At 47.1% G+C, this 15,316-nt stretch overlaps 1 protein-coding gene across 1 annotated transcript; it reads right to left on the bottom strand.

Moving 5' to 3' along the window:
* Nucleotides 1-247: 247 nt before the first annotated feature.
* LOC137146945 (olfactory receptor 52P1-like) lies at nt 248-1,186 on the bottom strand. Its single transcript, XM_067538610.1, has one exon. It carries the CDS (start codon nt 1,184-1,186, stop codon nt 248-250), a length of 939 nt encoding a protein of 312 aa, XP_067394711.1.
* Nucleotides 1,187-15,316: the final 14,130 nt, after the last annotated feature.

Genomic DNA, 15,316 nt, shown 5'->3' with positions numbered 1-15,316 from the left:
GAGAGCATATGAGAAGCCACCATCGTTGGTGGTGTGGAAGTCATGGAAAGGCCAAGTCCATGGTCCATGGTTGGGGAAAGCAGTGCTTGGTGATGCTTTGATAAGACATTAGGTGTGAGGAACTTCTCAGACTGTGAACTGCCACAAGGCTGAGCTTAGCCAAATTGGGACAGAGCATCCTTGATTAACAAGGAGACATGCTTTCCCCCTCCTGTCACGCAGGTTTAAAGTCAGTGGCCCCAGGCGATCACATTCTGCAGATGTATTTTCCCACTTTGTCACGAAGCTCTTTGCTTTTTACCCCATAAATGATAGGGTTGAGCATGGGGGGCACAAGGAGATAGAGGTTGGCCAAGAGGATGTGAACATGAGCAGCAATGCCCTGACCAAACCTGTGTGTCAGGGCGGAGAAGAGGTAGGGAGTATAAGTCACCAGCATCACACAGATGTGGGCTGTGCAGGTGTTGAGCGCTTTCCGGTGGGCTTTCTTGGAGGAGATCCTGAGGACGGCCCTGATGATCAGCCCGTAAGACAGGCCAATGAGTGTCAGGTCTAACCCGATGATCACAAATGTTATCCCCAGGCCGTATGTCCTGTTGATTCTGGTGTCCCCACATGACATCTTCACCACAGCAATGTGCTCGCAGTACGTGTGGGGGATAACATGGTTGGAGCAAAATGGCAGCCTCCGCAGTAGCAGGGGCTGTGGCAGAATCAAGAGAACAGCTCGTATCAAACCCACTAGCCCTAGCTTAGCGATTCGTGAATTGGTGAGGATGGTGGCGTATCTCAGAGGGTCACATATGGCGACGTAGCGATCGAAGGCCATTGTCACGAGGACGGCTGATTGCATAGCAGCAACTGCATTAAGGAAGAACATCTGGGTGAGGCAGCCATCCACAGTGATGTCTTTGGAACAGAACCAAAATATGCACAGTGCCTTCGGCACAACACAGGTAGATCCACCAATGTCTGTGAGCGCCAGCATGCAGAGCAGCAGGTACATGGGCTTGTGCAGTGTCTCCTCTTTGGTCACAACAAACAGAACCATGAAATTTCCCAACAGGCTGATGACATAGAATGTAGAGAAAGGGACGGAAATCCAGATGTGGGCAGCTTCCAGCCCCGGGATGCCGTTTAGGATGAATGTTGACGTATCGGAGGGGGTGAGGTTGGGAGTCGCCATTAGATGGGTGAAGCATCGATCAGGCTCAGTAATATTCAGGATACCTGTGAAGGGAGAGAAGCAGAGTGAGGAGGATCATGCACTTGAGAGCAAATATCACAGTAAATATTTAATTGTTACTAACTATGTAGAAAGGGGGATGAGCAGTGAGTTGGCAAACTTTGCAGATGGCACCAAATTGTTTAAGCCAAGTGTGACCCGTCCCATGTCTAGGGTTGCCACCTGAATATTTCAAGGTCAGGGCAGGCTGTAAAAGGAGAGCAGATTCTCCCAGCACTGGTGGGTGACACTGAAGTCAGACTTCCCAACCAGCCACAAACAGTGTGTCTGATTCCCCACACTGGTTACCAAGAAGCTAAAATAAAATATACACAGCATCCTTTAATGCATTTCAGTCTCTGGTTCCCAATAATCCACTAGGTCCAGTGAAGAGATAAGTTATTTAATACTCTATGCTCTTTACCAAAAAGTTTCTCTTGACCGCAAAGTGTCAGCCACAGTAGCAGATCAATATAAATTTAGATCTTATCCAATATACCATGCTGCCAGCCAATCCTTTAGTAACTAAAGCTAAAGGTTTATTATAAAAGGAAAGAAAGAAACGTTAAGAGAAATGTTAAATGATTAAAGCAATGAGATATATAAAAATGATTGGAAAGTCCATATATATCAGGTTTCTAGTAGAAATGTGGAGTTTGCAGGCCTGTATAGACCCTCTGGTGTACATCCAGTACCTGGATGTGTCTCAGTCCTTTGATTCACAGCTTCAGTTGTAGATGAAGTGATCCAGAAGAATGAAGACTAAATAGTCTATGTGCAGAGTTTGTTCAGTTTCTCCAATGAGAATTATCAGGGTGATTCCAGGCTGATGCTAGAATCTCAGACTTGCGAGTCAATCTTTCCCTGACAAGCTTGGACAGATTTTAGATAAAAAGGATCAGTCCACTAGAGTCTTCTGTAGAGCCATGCAGGCTGACTGATATTTTCTTGACAGCAGGTATCTCCTTGAACCATTAATAGATGATTACTTGAGACTCTGAAGTACTATCTCCTATGTACTGAGTACACCCGTAACAAATTACACGAGGATAATTAGGAGTTTACAAGCGATCATCTGTCCATAAGCACGAGGTAGTAAGTAATAGAATTTTGTACTATAAGAGAGAGTTTGCAAGCGACCATCTGTCTGTAAACATGAGGCAATAAGTAGTGAAATTGTACAAATGACCATCTGTCTGTATAAGGTAACAAGGAGTTTACAGATGACCATCTGTCTGTAAATATAGTTTACAAGCGACCATCTGTCTTTAAGCATAAGAAAATAAGTAATAGAATTGTGCACCATAAGAAATGCATGGTTGAGTATTGGGCCTTTGTATCTTTTTCTGATTTTGTGTGTGTGTTAGTTATGTCTACGTACTTTGTTCTTTACTAATGAATAAATAAATGAGCAATATTTCTTCGGTTGAAACCTTGTTCGCATTCTTGTTCGGTCACCCCCGCCTCTCGGCTGAGGCAACACCTCTGGTTCCAGAGACCCACACTCCTAAAGCTAAGGTCTTTCAGGCTGCTCTGAGTGCACGTTGTGGTGTGTGTGGGAGCACCAAGAGCAGCAGTACAGCACAGGTGCTTTGGCATCTGCCAATGTGTGTGTGACGTTCCTCACCGAAGAGAAACTGTCACTGATCCCCCCTAGCCAAGGGATCAGGAGGAAGAGTTGTGGGGAACTTGGGGGGGAGGCAGGTTCAGCGGTTGTGGGGGTCATGGGTGACTGGGAAGCCTGGAGAAGACGCTGGCACCCAGAGTAGAGTTGGAAATGGGGCAGCATGGGAGGGGGAAGGAAATTATAGACAGTCTGTAAGACCCGATGGGAGACGGAACCAGCTGAGGAGCAAAGATCAATGGATTTTTTCCACTGGGGAAATGCCTGAAGATGTGTAATTAACATTGAATGACTGTGAAAAACACTGGAAACAAAAATGAGTAAAGGTTGTGACACCCAGGCTGCAATTCTCTGGCTTACCAGGGCAAAGGGCCCTGAGACCTGCCCAGACCCACTCGGGGCCAGGAAAGCTCCCAGCCTGGGACCAATAATCAGAATTTCAGCAGTGCTGCCCCCCTGTTCATGTACCCCCCTCCCTACTCCCACCACCGCAGCACTGCCGCACAGTGATCCCACTCACTCAGGACCAACACCAGGTGCTGGACACACCACACAGTGACAGCTCATAAAACATCTACACAGCCTGGGTTAAACTCTGTGTCTGCCTGCACCGGGGAAAGGGGGAACGGAGGAGGAGCAGCCTGTACAGTGTGTCCGGGGGTGAAGGGAACCCCAGCAGCAGCTCAGCGTGTACAGGGAAGGAAATGGGGACAGACCCAAGGGGAGGGGAGAGAGGACGTGGATTCTAAAAGGAGCCAGTGCGAGTAACTCTTCCTCAAAACAACACAAAGCTTTAGCATATTCCTGCCAGTTAGAAACCCAGACACAACTTCCTGATGTTGCTTTTCCATGTTGGCAATTGCTGAAATTGCCACAAGGCTGTTGTGGGGTTGGTCACAGGAGGAGGGATGGTCTGGATGGAGGAAGGTGTCGGAGACAATCAACTACAGTGTCCACATTACATTACAGCCTGAGACACCCCCCTGAGACATCCGCTATGGAACCAGAGACGCAGGGCAACAGAGAGAGCAGCCACCCTCCGCCCCCAAAAAATTGTCACCTTAATTGTTTTGAACCTCTAAGATGTGTGTTTAAGATTTCAGTTTATGCAGCACTCTGAGACCAAGCATGAAAGACGGGGATTTCAAAACACAGGGGCCCCTGATTTTGCTCTCAGTGACTCTAGTCTCAATATGGAGTGAGACATTGAAGGCAGAATGTGAGAGCAGAATCTGACCAGTCTGTAAAACTCTGCGTGGCCCATTCGTGTTGTGAAATCTCGGGTATCATAGACACCCACTGCAGAAGCATTTGTCTACACATCTTAACGTGACCGTAAAGCTGCTGAATGGAAAAATTGAGCAAACCTGAGAAAAAAAAACATAGAGACCAAAACGGTGAATATAGTGAGACAAAGAGCAGGACACAGTAAGAGAAAAGGAAATTATCTTAAAAACATATTTGTCTAAACAACTTACAATAAATCTTTAGTTCCAGGTTTAAATATATTCATGTTTCAGACAATATTAAACAGTTCAAGTCTCCATGCTAGAGAATTTCTGCCCAGATTGTTTTTGACCTGAACCCTTCCCGAGCCCTTAGCACTAACATTATTGCAGAAACAGGCAACTCACTGAAATCCCATGCAGCCGAGAGAGGAAATCTTGCTACTGCAACCTGAGAATGAGTGTACGAAGATCATGTCTGACACTCACAGTGCTGGACAGCAACTTTTATGTTTCCCCCGTACAGTCCCTGCAGGCTCTCATGTTGGCCAGGACTTGGGGAGAATTCCCTGCACTCCGTGAGCAGTGGGAACAGCAGAAAATAGACACTGGAGAATTTCATCTAAGAGTCTCCCACGGGAGAGATGTAATAATTAACCAATAACAAGGGGACAGATTGTCGGGGCAAACTGAGTCTTGCACGCTTGCTAGAGTTGTCCTGCACTGCTAAAACCCCAGAGAGAAAAGAAGAGCCAAGGCTTAGACGTGCTCATTTATCTATCAGCATTTCTGTGCTGCTGCTCTTTGTCATAGAATCTGAGCATCTGCTGCTACTCCCGGATGATGACCCCTGTGCTGAATCCGTGAGACAGCAAAGTGCACAAGGACAGACTCTTGTGCATTCTTGTTTCAAACATAGGATTTCCACACTGTGTAACAGATTGCCCCAGCTTAGTCATAAAGCCCTCAAGGTGCAATATCCTGCCATGGGGAAGTGCAGGTCCCTGAGCCCCCTTCACTGATCAGCACGTTCCCTGAAACCTGGGGCCTGACGGCCTTTGTCTCTTTATCCCAGCTACAGTAATTGCACGGGCTGTCACTGGGGTGGGGAGGGTGCAGGGAGATGTTCAGTGGTGAGTCAGGTGCCCATTGTCCATCCACATTCAATGGGACTCTGCTGCCCTCTGCCCTTGCGCCTTTGGCAAGCTCCTCCTGTGGTCTAGTGGATCATGCGCTGGTCTGGAACTCACGTGACCTGGTAAATTCCTGGTTCGGACACAGATCTCCTGTGTGACCTTGGATGTATCTCATATTCTACTCTGGGCCTCAGTTTCCCCTCTGTAAAATAGGGAGAACACTTCCCTGCCCCAGGGGGTTGTGAGGATAAAAAACCTTTAACTGTGGGGTGCCCATATGGCGACCAGCAATGAGGAGGGCCATATAAGGACCCAGAGGTACAGCCGTACTTGTTTATCTCAAGCAGCATTCCTGCCTGTTTCAGGACTCCACTCCACTCTCGTGTGGATAATGCACACCCTGCCCTGCACACTGTGCGCTCCTCCTCTAGTTAGTGCAGTGCAGTTCTGCACCCCTATTCTCTCTCTCCACAATCCCCACAACTCCTGCTAAAATCCCCAATCCAGTCTTGTGGGAACTTTATTTAATCTACAGCTTTGAGAGTCTCCTTGTATCGTTTTCATTGGCCTCTCAGCATTCGTGTCCCATTTTCAACTGTCCATAAAATATGGCTGTGGGGAATCACTTATCAACCAGGCCAGTGAAAAAACGGTTTTTAACCTTTTATAAATGTTCCTCTGTATATGTCTCATGTCCCTTCCAATGAAGGTGTGCGTGAACGACACGCACCACTAATGCAAGGTTTTATCACTAGTGGTATCCGCAGGTGAGTTTTGTTCTTTCTGGAGTCGCACCCTCATGGCGCTGGTATATGGGTCCCTACAAATCCTCCACCCACTCGGTTCCTTCTTGCTACCTATCTCCAACAGAGGGGTAGGCGGGTGGTGGGTGTCTTGGAATGGAGATGAGCAACACATCTCGAAGAAACATCTGTTATGAAATGTTAGGAACTGTTTTTCCTTCTCCGAGTGCTTGCTCATGTCGATTCCAGTGTAGGTGACTCCCAAGCCATTGTGCAGGAGGAGGGATCGGCGTTCATTGGAGCGCAGACTGCAGAACCGCTCTGCCAAACACAGCATTGTCTCTGGCTTTCCAAGTCAGCATGCAGTACGATTCAAAGGTGTGGATTGAAGACCACATTGAAGCTGTCCTGGATTGGGACTTGTGCCAGGAATGCTGCTGAAGAAGTTTGTTCCTTGTGCTTCTTATCCCGCCCACCGAGTCCTGGGGGACCCTAGCTGGGAAGACGCCCATGGGACAATTACCACCCTGCACCAGCTGTTGCTTATAAAGAATGGCACAGATTTTAATAGGATGATTTACAGGGCAGCCTCCTGCTCTGGCTGTGAGCTCTAGATCCAGACATGGCCAGCAGAGGATGGGCAGGTGGGGGCTGTCTGCTGCAGGTATCCCAGGGTGTGCTGCAGCCCGGCACATGCTCACCTCCCCCACAGGCAGGGCAGAGAGCACTGCAGCATGTCTCTGGGGCGCTGTCTCCCCCTGAGCCGGCCCCGCCCCTGCTAGAACCCCGGAGTGAGGGAGTTGGCGCGGCAATCTTTACATGGTTTTTAGCACACTGCTGGACTGCAGCTGTGGGTTAATTGTACTGCAAGTGCCTGGAGACTGAGAACCGCTGTTCTAAGAAAACGGCATTTGCTGCTGGTATTGCTGCCTGTGCCTTGTTGTCCGGCCGTAGGGAGAGATTTACAGCTGCATTGTTTGTGCATGTCACCTCCAGGTTGGGCAGCCTGCGTTTCTTGTTCTGCCTACACCCGGAGGGTATCTCATGCTGCCTGGCTCCATCTCATCGTGCACGGTTCCCATTCAGGGACCATGATCTTCCCAGTGAGTTGCTGACACTTATTACTGGTGCCTGCATGAGTGTCTGTCTGTCCCCCTTTGAGATGACGTCAGGCTGCGAGGCCTGGGGAGCAGACAGGGCAGTGACTTACCTCTAGCCCATGCCAGCTCATTGACTACAGACCCCACTCTCCTGGGTTGGTTTACCATATTTAAAGTTCCCAAATAGGACGCTGCTGGGGGGGTTACAGCCTTGGGGGGTGAGGTCCAGTTTCTATTGTACAGTTTCTTTCTTCTTTTATAAATAACAACAAGTGGAACGGCCTCAAAAATAAATGTAAATCCAATTTCAACTGTACCTGTTTACGTGCAGTCAGTCCTTTCTTACTGTTCTTCTTCCTGTTGTGCCAAGCATAGTTCTTTGTAGAGCAAAACTGTCTGAGCAGTGGCTGGTTGCTCATCGAGAAGCCATGGAAAGCTTTGCAAGATGTGTGTCTGAAGGGCTATTGTACAAGTAGGATCCCTCTCAGTGACTCAGTCAAGATGTTTCTTTCCTATCTTCACTGGCTTTACATCAGTTAAAAATCTCGCTCTCCCTTTGCATTGTGAGAGGGAACAGCAAAGAAGAACTGTGCAGTGCTTAGCAGTTCTGAGTGACATTCAGTGTGTTTAGACTTACCAAAACATTTGGTCCATTTTTGATGTTCTAGCAAATTATAGACTCTTCATCCCTGTTGCAAATTTCTGTGAAGCATGAAAGATTCTTTCCCCAAGAATCAGGCCACACAAGATCATACTGAAGAGGTTTATTCATGGCACGGGGAAGTCTGTCTCAAACAGCTGCAACTTCCTGTTATTACAAGAGTTACTTCTATATGGTTTTTTAGCACTAAAAATCCATTGACATTTCTTCTATCTAGTCACTTACAAATATAGACATTGTTCAACCCAGAAAGAACATGAATGATAATGACTGATACAGAACATATGTCCAGAGACACTCTGATTCCATCAAAGGATCTGTGACTACATTTGCGCGGGGGGTGGGTAGTCAGGGTGGAGAGGGAGGATCCCTGCAGATAGGAGGGTACATGCCAAAGGAGGGTGTAAAGAATGTGTCCTTCTCATTGTGAGGCAGAATCACTGAGTGGACATCTGGCCTTCCAAGTTATTAGGTATCTACATTTGCCATTGTCTTTGGGGCTCTGGTATGCCTGCCCGTTAGTTAAGTGGGTTTCAGCCTAGCTGAAAACTGCTTCAGGCCTTACAGTTCCCTCCTGTTTGACAAATTGAACCCATAAGGAAGATATACTCAATGCCTAAATACTTTGATATTCATGGTCTACCTTAGGGCTATGGGTTGGAGGTGGTGAAGGGGGTATGGAAAGCGCGAGACAGAGGCAAGGGAAAGAAGCATAGTAACATTTTTAAGCATGTCTTTAAAATAACCACACATGATAATAGAAATTAGTAACACAAATATAGAAGAGTGGCGGCTGTTATTTGTAAAATAGTCCAGCAGGAGATGGGGCTGTGGAACATGTTAAGAGCAGGATCCTCCAGTCAAGTAATAGTTTGGTTGGAGAGATGAACTTGAAGGTGGCCGTTGATGATGGTGTTGTGAACGGTGACAGAGACCAAAGCAGAAGTAAGGAGCACTTTGAATAGTAGCTCCTTAGCCAATTGAACCGGTGTATTGTCCAGGTACAGGTTTTTGTACCACCAGGGAGCCGTTGTCATTCCAGTGAACACACGGCCGGGTAGATGGATGTCATCCAAGGTAAACGAATCGGTGATTTGCAGGCACATAGAGGAGTTTGCCAAGCATCGTTTAATGCAGAAGGCAGAGTAAACCTCCTTCATGATTCGCCCCGTGAAATGGGTTCCCTGGTCTGAGTTCAGTGAGCATGGTAAGCCCCATTGGAAGCAAAATTCGTTAGCCAGTATTTGGGCCACTGTACTGGCATCATTTTTCAAGGTGGAAAAAGCTTCAATCAACTGGATAAAATGATCGATTATGACCAGGCAGTATTTCTTTCCTTTTACAGGTGGTAAGGGGACCTATGAGTTCAATCTGGATTTTTTGCATAGGACCTGTGCGTCGCAGCTGATGCCTCATTGCTACTTTAAGTATCTTGCCTTCATTACATTTAGCGCATATAAGACACCGTTAATAGTAGTCATGTCTGTCTGCTGTCATTTTAGGCCACCATCTTTTTCCCTGTATGTGATATAAAATAGATCTTGGGTTTGGATGGGTTGGCAGGCGATAAAGATCACAGAGGTGGGTCACATTTGCTCTAGGACCTACAAACTGTTGGTCTTTTGTGACCCAAGTGTTGGCATCATCAATTTTACAGGCATTTTCAATCCATGTCCATTTTTCCTCTTTAGTGCATTGCTCTTGTAGCTCAGGTAATGACATTTGTTTTTGATCAGGAATTTGGGCGGCTGCTACTTGGAGGTTTTCCTGGGGCATTGTCGCAGCCTTTTTAGCAGCTTCATCTGCAGCTGCACTTGCAAGAGAAAGAGGGTCATTGTTTTTTGGTATGTGCCTTGATTTTGACTACGGTTACTTTAGATGGTTTTTGAATTGCTTCTAACAAATTTTTAATATATCCCCCATTTTTAGGGGGGTACCGAATGAAGTGAGGTATCCCCTATTAGTCCAAGAGGTGAGATAATCATGAACTACCCCGAATGCATAGGGGCTGTCTGTGTAGATAGTAACGTTGTGGCCTGCAGCAAAAAGGCAGGCCTGTGTTAGGGCTACTAATTTAACTACTTGAGCCAAACAAAAGGGTGGAAAGGACCCCGAACAGAGACACATACCTGACAGGTCACAGACTGCCCAGCCGGTATAAGGTTGACCAGCGACATAGTATAGGGATCTGTCAACAAATAAAACAATCAGAAACAGGTAATGGTTGTTCAGATACAAGATAGTCCTGAATAATAGTGTTCTCAGAAAGGGGGCACTGATGAGGCTCCCCTGTTGTTGGCATTAGGGTGGCAGGACTGAGAAGATTAGAATGTGCAATTTTAATGTGTGAGGACTTAAAAGGGGTGCATTCTCACTTAGACCACCATGCTGAGCTAACCTTTGAAAACAGCCTCCAACCAAGATTTTATGAACCGCATGAGGCACAAAATTGTAAGGGGGGCTCCTGAAATTATGGGCGATAAAACAGTGACGGCCCAAGATGTCCCCTCTAAGGTTTGAAGACAGTGATTAAAAGCCAGAGTCACTGGATCAAGGCATGTAGAATAGTAGGCCACAGGGCAGCGCCTGTCACTGTGAGTTTGGGGGAGCACAGCAACAGCATGGCCATCTTGCACACGTGTCCAAAGCTCGAATGGTACCAAGGAGTGGGGGGAACCTGCATGCAGGAGCTGAAAGAAGGGCTATTTTTAAGTGCATTAATCAGTGATCATGCGCTGGTGAGCAAAGAATAGGGTTTGAGGAGCCTTGGCTCCTTTAAGAAGATCATTGAGGGGTTGTGCGAAGATGGAAAAAGATGGGACTTATTGCCTAAAAAAGTTAAGAAGGCCCATTAACTTACGTAGCTCCCATATTGTTGTCGGTTGCGGAGATGCAGCAATTGCAATCCGACGGTCTGAAGTGAGGGCTTTGGAGTTCTGGGAGAATATGTACCCGAGAGATTCAACCATGGGTAAAGCTATCTGAGTTTTCCGAGGATTGGCCTTTATACCTGCATTTGTCAGGACTTGGAGTAACATTTGAAGGGCACACAAGAGGTCCGAGACCATGGAGGATGCAAGTAGAAGATCATCGACATATTGCAAACAAACAGAGTTGGCAGAGGCCCAATCCACCGAGGAGAGGGCCTTTGCCATGACCCAGTGAAAGAGAGTGGGGGAGTTGTGGAAACCTTGGGGTAAACGGGCCCAACTGTACTGGGTAGGGCCAAAGGTAAACGCAAACCAGGGTTGGGACTCTGGGTGCCTGGGAAGGCTCCAGAAACCATTAGCAATATCTAATACATAAAAATACAGTAAGAGGGATCAAGACCCGAAAGAGCAACTAATGGGTCAGCAACAATAGGGACAAGTTTATCTGCATGTTGGTTAACAATGTGGTAGTCGATGGTGAAGCGCCAGGAGCCATCAGGTTTCTTAACCAGCTAAATGGGAGAGTTGGTGGGGGAGGAAAAGGGAACAATTTTGCTTTGCCGGTGTAAAGAATGAATAATGTCACCTACCGCATTCAAAGTCTCAGGCTTGAGAGGATGTTGCTTGGTGGGTGGGGGAAGTTGCCCGGTAACCTGGATGGGTAGGCAGAGATGAGCAGTCACCAAACTGCAAGATAACTTTTTTTCTGCCCAAATGGAGGGAAACCTGGAACACAATTCTTGAAAAGGGTTAGGGGTATCCCAGGTGAGAGCCACAGATTTAGCAGTAGCAACAGAAGAGAGGGATTTGTTATCACGAAGAGGAATGGTATGAGTATGCACGAGCTTGTCAGTAAATGTAACCATACTTTGCGTGAGATCAAGAACAGCTGCAAGATCACAGAGGGCATCCATGCCCAAGATTGTTCCCTCTGCATTTGTAGTTACATAAAAAGACTGAGTCCAGAAAAATAGATTGGATTTTACACGGATGGGATGGCTCTTGTAAGCAGTGATGTGCGTGCGTCCTACCCCTGAAATGGTAATATATTGTTTACTGGTGGGGATGGGGAGGTCAGTAATGGAGATGGACGCCCCCATATCCAGAAGAATTGTGCATGGCCGGCCCCTGATCCATGCTTGGGGGGTGTGTCCTGTGACAGGAAGAACGACTCCCAGGTCGGACACGTCCGAAGCAGCCTTGTAATATCTGGAAATAAGAACATTGTGTCTTGCTGATAAAGCTGCTGTCTGTATTCCGTGTCAAGAAACTCACACACAGTACTCCTCCAGAACTCCAATTCAGACAGTGTAGATATGAAAATAGTTGTACGTTTTTAAAATAATGCTCTCCACATCAACATCAAGTATGTCCATCCTGTGATTGACACAGTCTGCTGTCTCATTGGGTGTGTTCTAGACCTCAAGTGCTTCCCAAGCACTGTCAATACAATGTGGTGCAAGTCGAGACTTATCACTTCTGTATTGGTTCGGGCAGTTGAAAGTTTTGGGGCTCTCTCAGAATCAAGGTCCAGGGAATGTCTTTTTCAACAAGACAGATATGCAATCCATTGACTTGAAACAAGGATGCATGACAGTGTGAAACACTAGAACACCTTCTGCTGCAGGAACAAGGTCCCCCGATTTGCTGCCTGGTTTAACAAAATCATCTGTTAATGTTCCTGATGAGCTCTCTCCTCGAATGAACCTCTTGTGTTTCTCAGAATCTACATAAGCTCATTAATCAAGAGCACCTTTATTTGCAACAGAGATATTTGTACCAGATGTGCATATCAAGCATTGGGATTACCATTCTTCTCAAACTCTATGAAAACAGACGGTTTGTCTTCAGTTCATTTACATTTGAGTGTTGGAATTATGTCAGGAGTAGGTCATTTCATCCATCTCAAAGGTGTTTGTGACAAATCAAATTCAACAAAATAAAGCAAACACTGGAGGAAATTTAAGTTTAGCCTGCCACTGCCACTGCTCACTGCGTAGCTCTGTCAGGGTGTTCAATGCAGCAGTTGTACACCGATGACAGACCGCTCTTTCTGACATGCCACGTCTGCGCCGTCTATCCAGTAAACATGCACACCATTGGTAGGGCACACTGGGAATTTTAGTTCTGCTCAGTTTGTTCAGGGGATGGATGATCCCAGCTGCACGGCCCTCCAGGAGACAAACAACAGACAGACCCAGTGGTGCTTTCCCTCCCAACACGGGATCCACAGCTACTCCTGATACTCCCCTGTCATCCTCTGGCTTTTCTCCTCTATGTTTAATGTCTTGCTGCTCTGTATTTTGGCTCATGGCCTCCATGTGACTCCTCCTGGGGTTCAGGGTGACCTTCCCCTAGATTTACTATCATGTGGGTTTTAACCCCTTCACTCTTCTCTCGTATGCCATATTTCAGGCCTTGATGACTCAGCATGAGCCTAACCAGGAAGCCCTGTCTATATCTTAACCAAGATCCCCTGAGGTAGGCTGGGACTTCATTCAGTTCCTTTCTCTTTAAAGTTGTAGTTGCGAAAATTTGTAAGCTCTGCACTTTGTGTCTTCCTAGGCTCACTGCCGTGTTATCTGTCTCTTCTCAAAATCTGCCTACTTTGCTCAAAGTCGTGTAGTGCTAGTATCATGTCTGTTAGTACTGTGAGGGGGCATATAATGCACTGAGCTGTAGCAATAATTGTTTCTAAGTTGTCGCTTCCCTTTAGGAAGGTACAGAAGACATGCTTTAGAAATGGAATGGGTTCATCATTGTTTCCATGTTAAAGAAGAGGCCTAATCCGTATGTTAATTCTTCTGTTATGGCTCCCTCCCTCTCTCTTCTACATTCTCTGCAGGGTCCGTTTTCCTTTCAGTCAGTTTAATTTCTCTCTGTATCTGTGTTCCACATACTGCTCCATGCCTCTTCCTTAGGACTGTAGGAAGCTGAAAAAGTTCAAACCCTTTAAAAGACTCTCTCAAGGCCTGGATTATCTGACAGACTTGCCTGATTATGTCACACTTCACTTCTGGCAGTTCCCTAGAAGTGTCTTTGATAGGCCGTGGTCTTAGAAAGTTAGGTGGGTGGGTTCTCTGTTCAGAGAGGCTGGGGAAATCCTGCACTTGAACACACTTATAATGAAGTCCCTGACCATGTGGTCACTAGAATCTGTCTCCATTTTCCTTCCCGCTCCAACAAGCACAGACTGCCCTTGTTTACTCATGGAGGCAGGGTGTGGAAGTTGTGCTCCTTTTGTCAAGACTAGGCACATTGGCTGTCAGGGAGACTATCCAAGAAGCCGTCCTGCAGGTTCATTGCCAAGGTGAAGTGATTCCATTGTGTGGGCAACCTCTGGCTAAATAGCATGTCCCCGTGTGCCAGGCGCACTCTCCTGAGAGCTACCAATGAACTGTTGCCCTAGAAAACCACAGGATGATCCATTTCTGGCTTGTCCCTGCCCTCCTCTGCTCTTAACCATCAGGCACAGGGAGTGGGGCTTACGCCTTGAGACTTCTTGCAGCCGCTGCTGCCTTCTGGGGCATCCCATGCTTTAGCTTTCTGAGCACACACAAACACGTGGCACCCCTGGGACAGGCTACTCCAGATAGCATGCTTTGCTTCTCTGTAACGCATTGGCAGGACTGCCTCATTTCCTGCCCCTTTGTCCCTCGTCCTGGTGGATCCCAGGTTTTGCATTGCTGTTGGTAGGTCTGTTCCCATGGGAATGCCACAGCTGTTTCTGCAGCTATTCATCTCTGCGCAGCCCCAGGAAGTCCGGACCTAGGGCCCTATGAAATGCATTTTATTATTGGGGAATATTGGGAATATTGCCACCTAGAGTCAGAAAGCTGCAGGATTGTCAGTGGCTGCTTCTTCCCAGCATTGACCCTCATCAGGGTCATGTCTCCCACCCCACTCAGCCCCTCCTGAGGCCAGCTGTGACGTTCCTGTCTGCAATCTGGAGTGGGAAATTTCTGTCTCAAACCAGTTCCCCCACTCCTGGGACCATCTTGCACTTGCCTCGCTGTGTGAACCCCCACACCTGGGTCAGCCGACGCCCAGTCACCTGCAAGCCAGCGGTCCCTGACCTAGTGAATGAGAGCTTCTGATCAGTCACTCATGGGGTTATGCAATGTGTGACCCCAAGCTAACATCCCCAGTCCCAGATGCAGCCCTAGGAACTGCTGTTTACAGAGTTCAGTGCTGCCCACTGGAATTTGCAAGCTCATTTGTAAGTCTATTTATCAAAGAAATCGATATGCACCAGCTCTGTCACTCTAAGTGAGGTCTCTACACATATCCAAACCACATGCCCTGCTTTAGAGAAAACAAACAAATGAGTTATTAAGTACAGAAAGCTTTTAAGTGATTATAAATCAGAATAACGTGAGTCAGATTGATCAGGAAGAAATAAAGGTAAATTGCATTCTAAACAGAATCGAACACTTCAATAGTTCTTGATCGTTAATCTTACCACACAGGCTGGCTGAGCTGAGTCCTTCAGCCAGGCCTCCCCGCCCCCGTGGGCAGTCTGCCACTTACTTGATGTTGCTCCATAGATGGATTACAAGGGAGAGCTCCAGCGACAAAAAACACCTCTGCCTTTAACGTATTTCCTCATCACCCCCGGGTCAGGTGTTCACCACGTCCAGCAATGGGCCTGGTTTCCTCCACTTCAGTCAA

Source organism: Emydura macquarii, unplaced genomic scaffold (assembly GCF_026122565.2).
Source record: "Emydura macquarii macquarii isolate MOO-44397 ecotype Brisbane River unplaced genomic scaffold, CSIRO-AGI_Emac_v2 contig_497, whole genome shotgun sequence".
Taxonomy (NCBI): Eukaryota; Metazoa; Chordata; order Testudines; family Chelidae; genus Emydura; species Emydura macquarii.
Note: the sequence above shows the minus strand (reverse complement) of the source record. Positions and strands in the feature narration are given on the sequence as shown.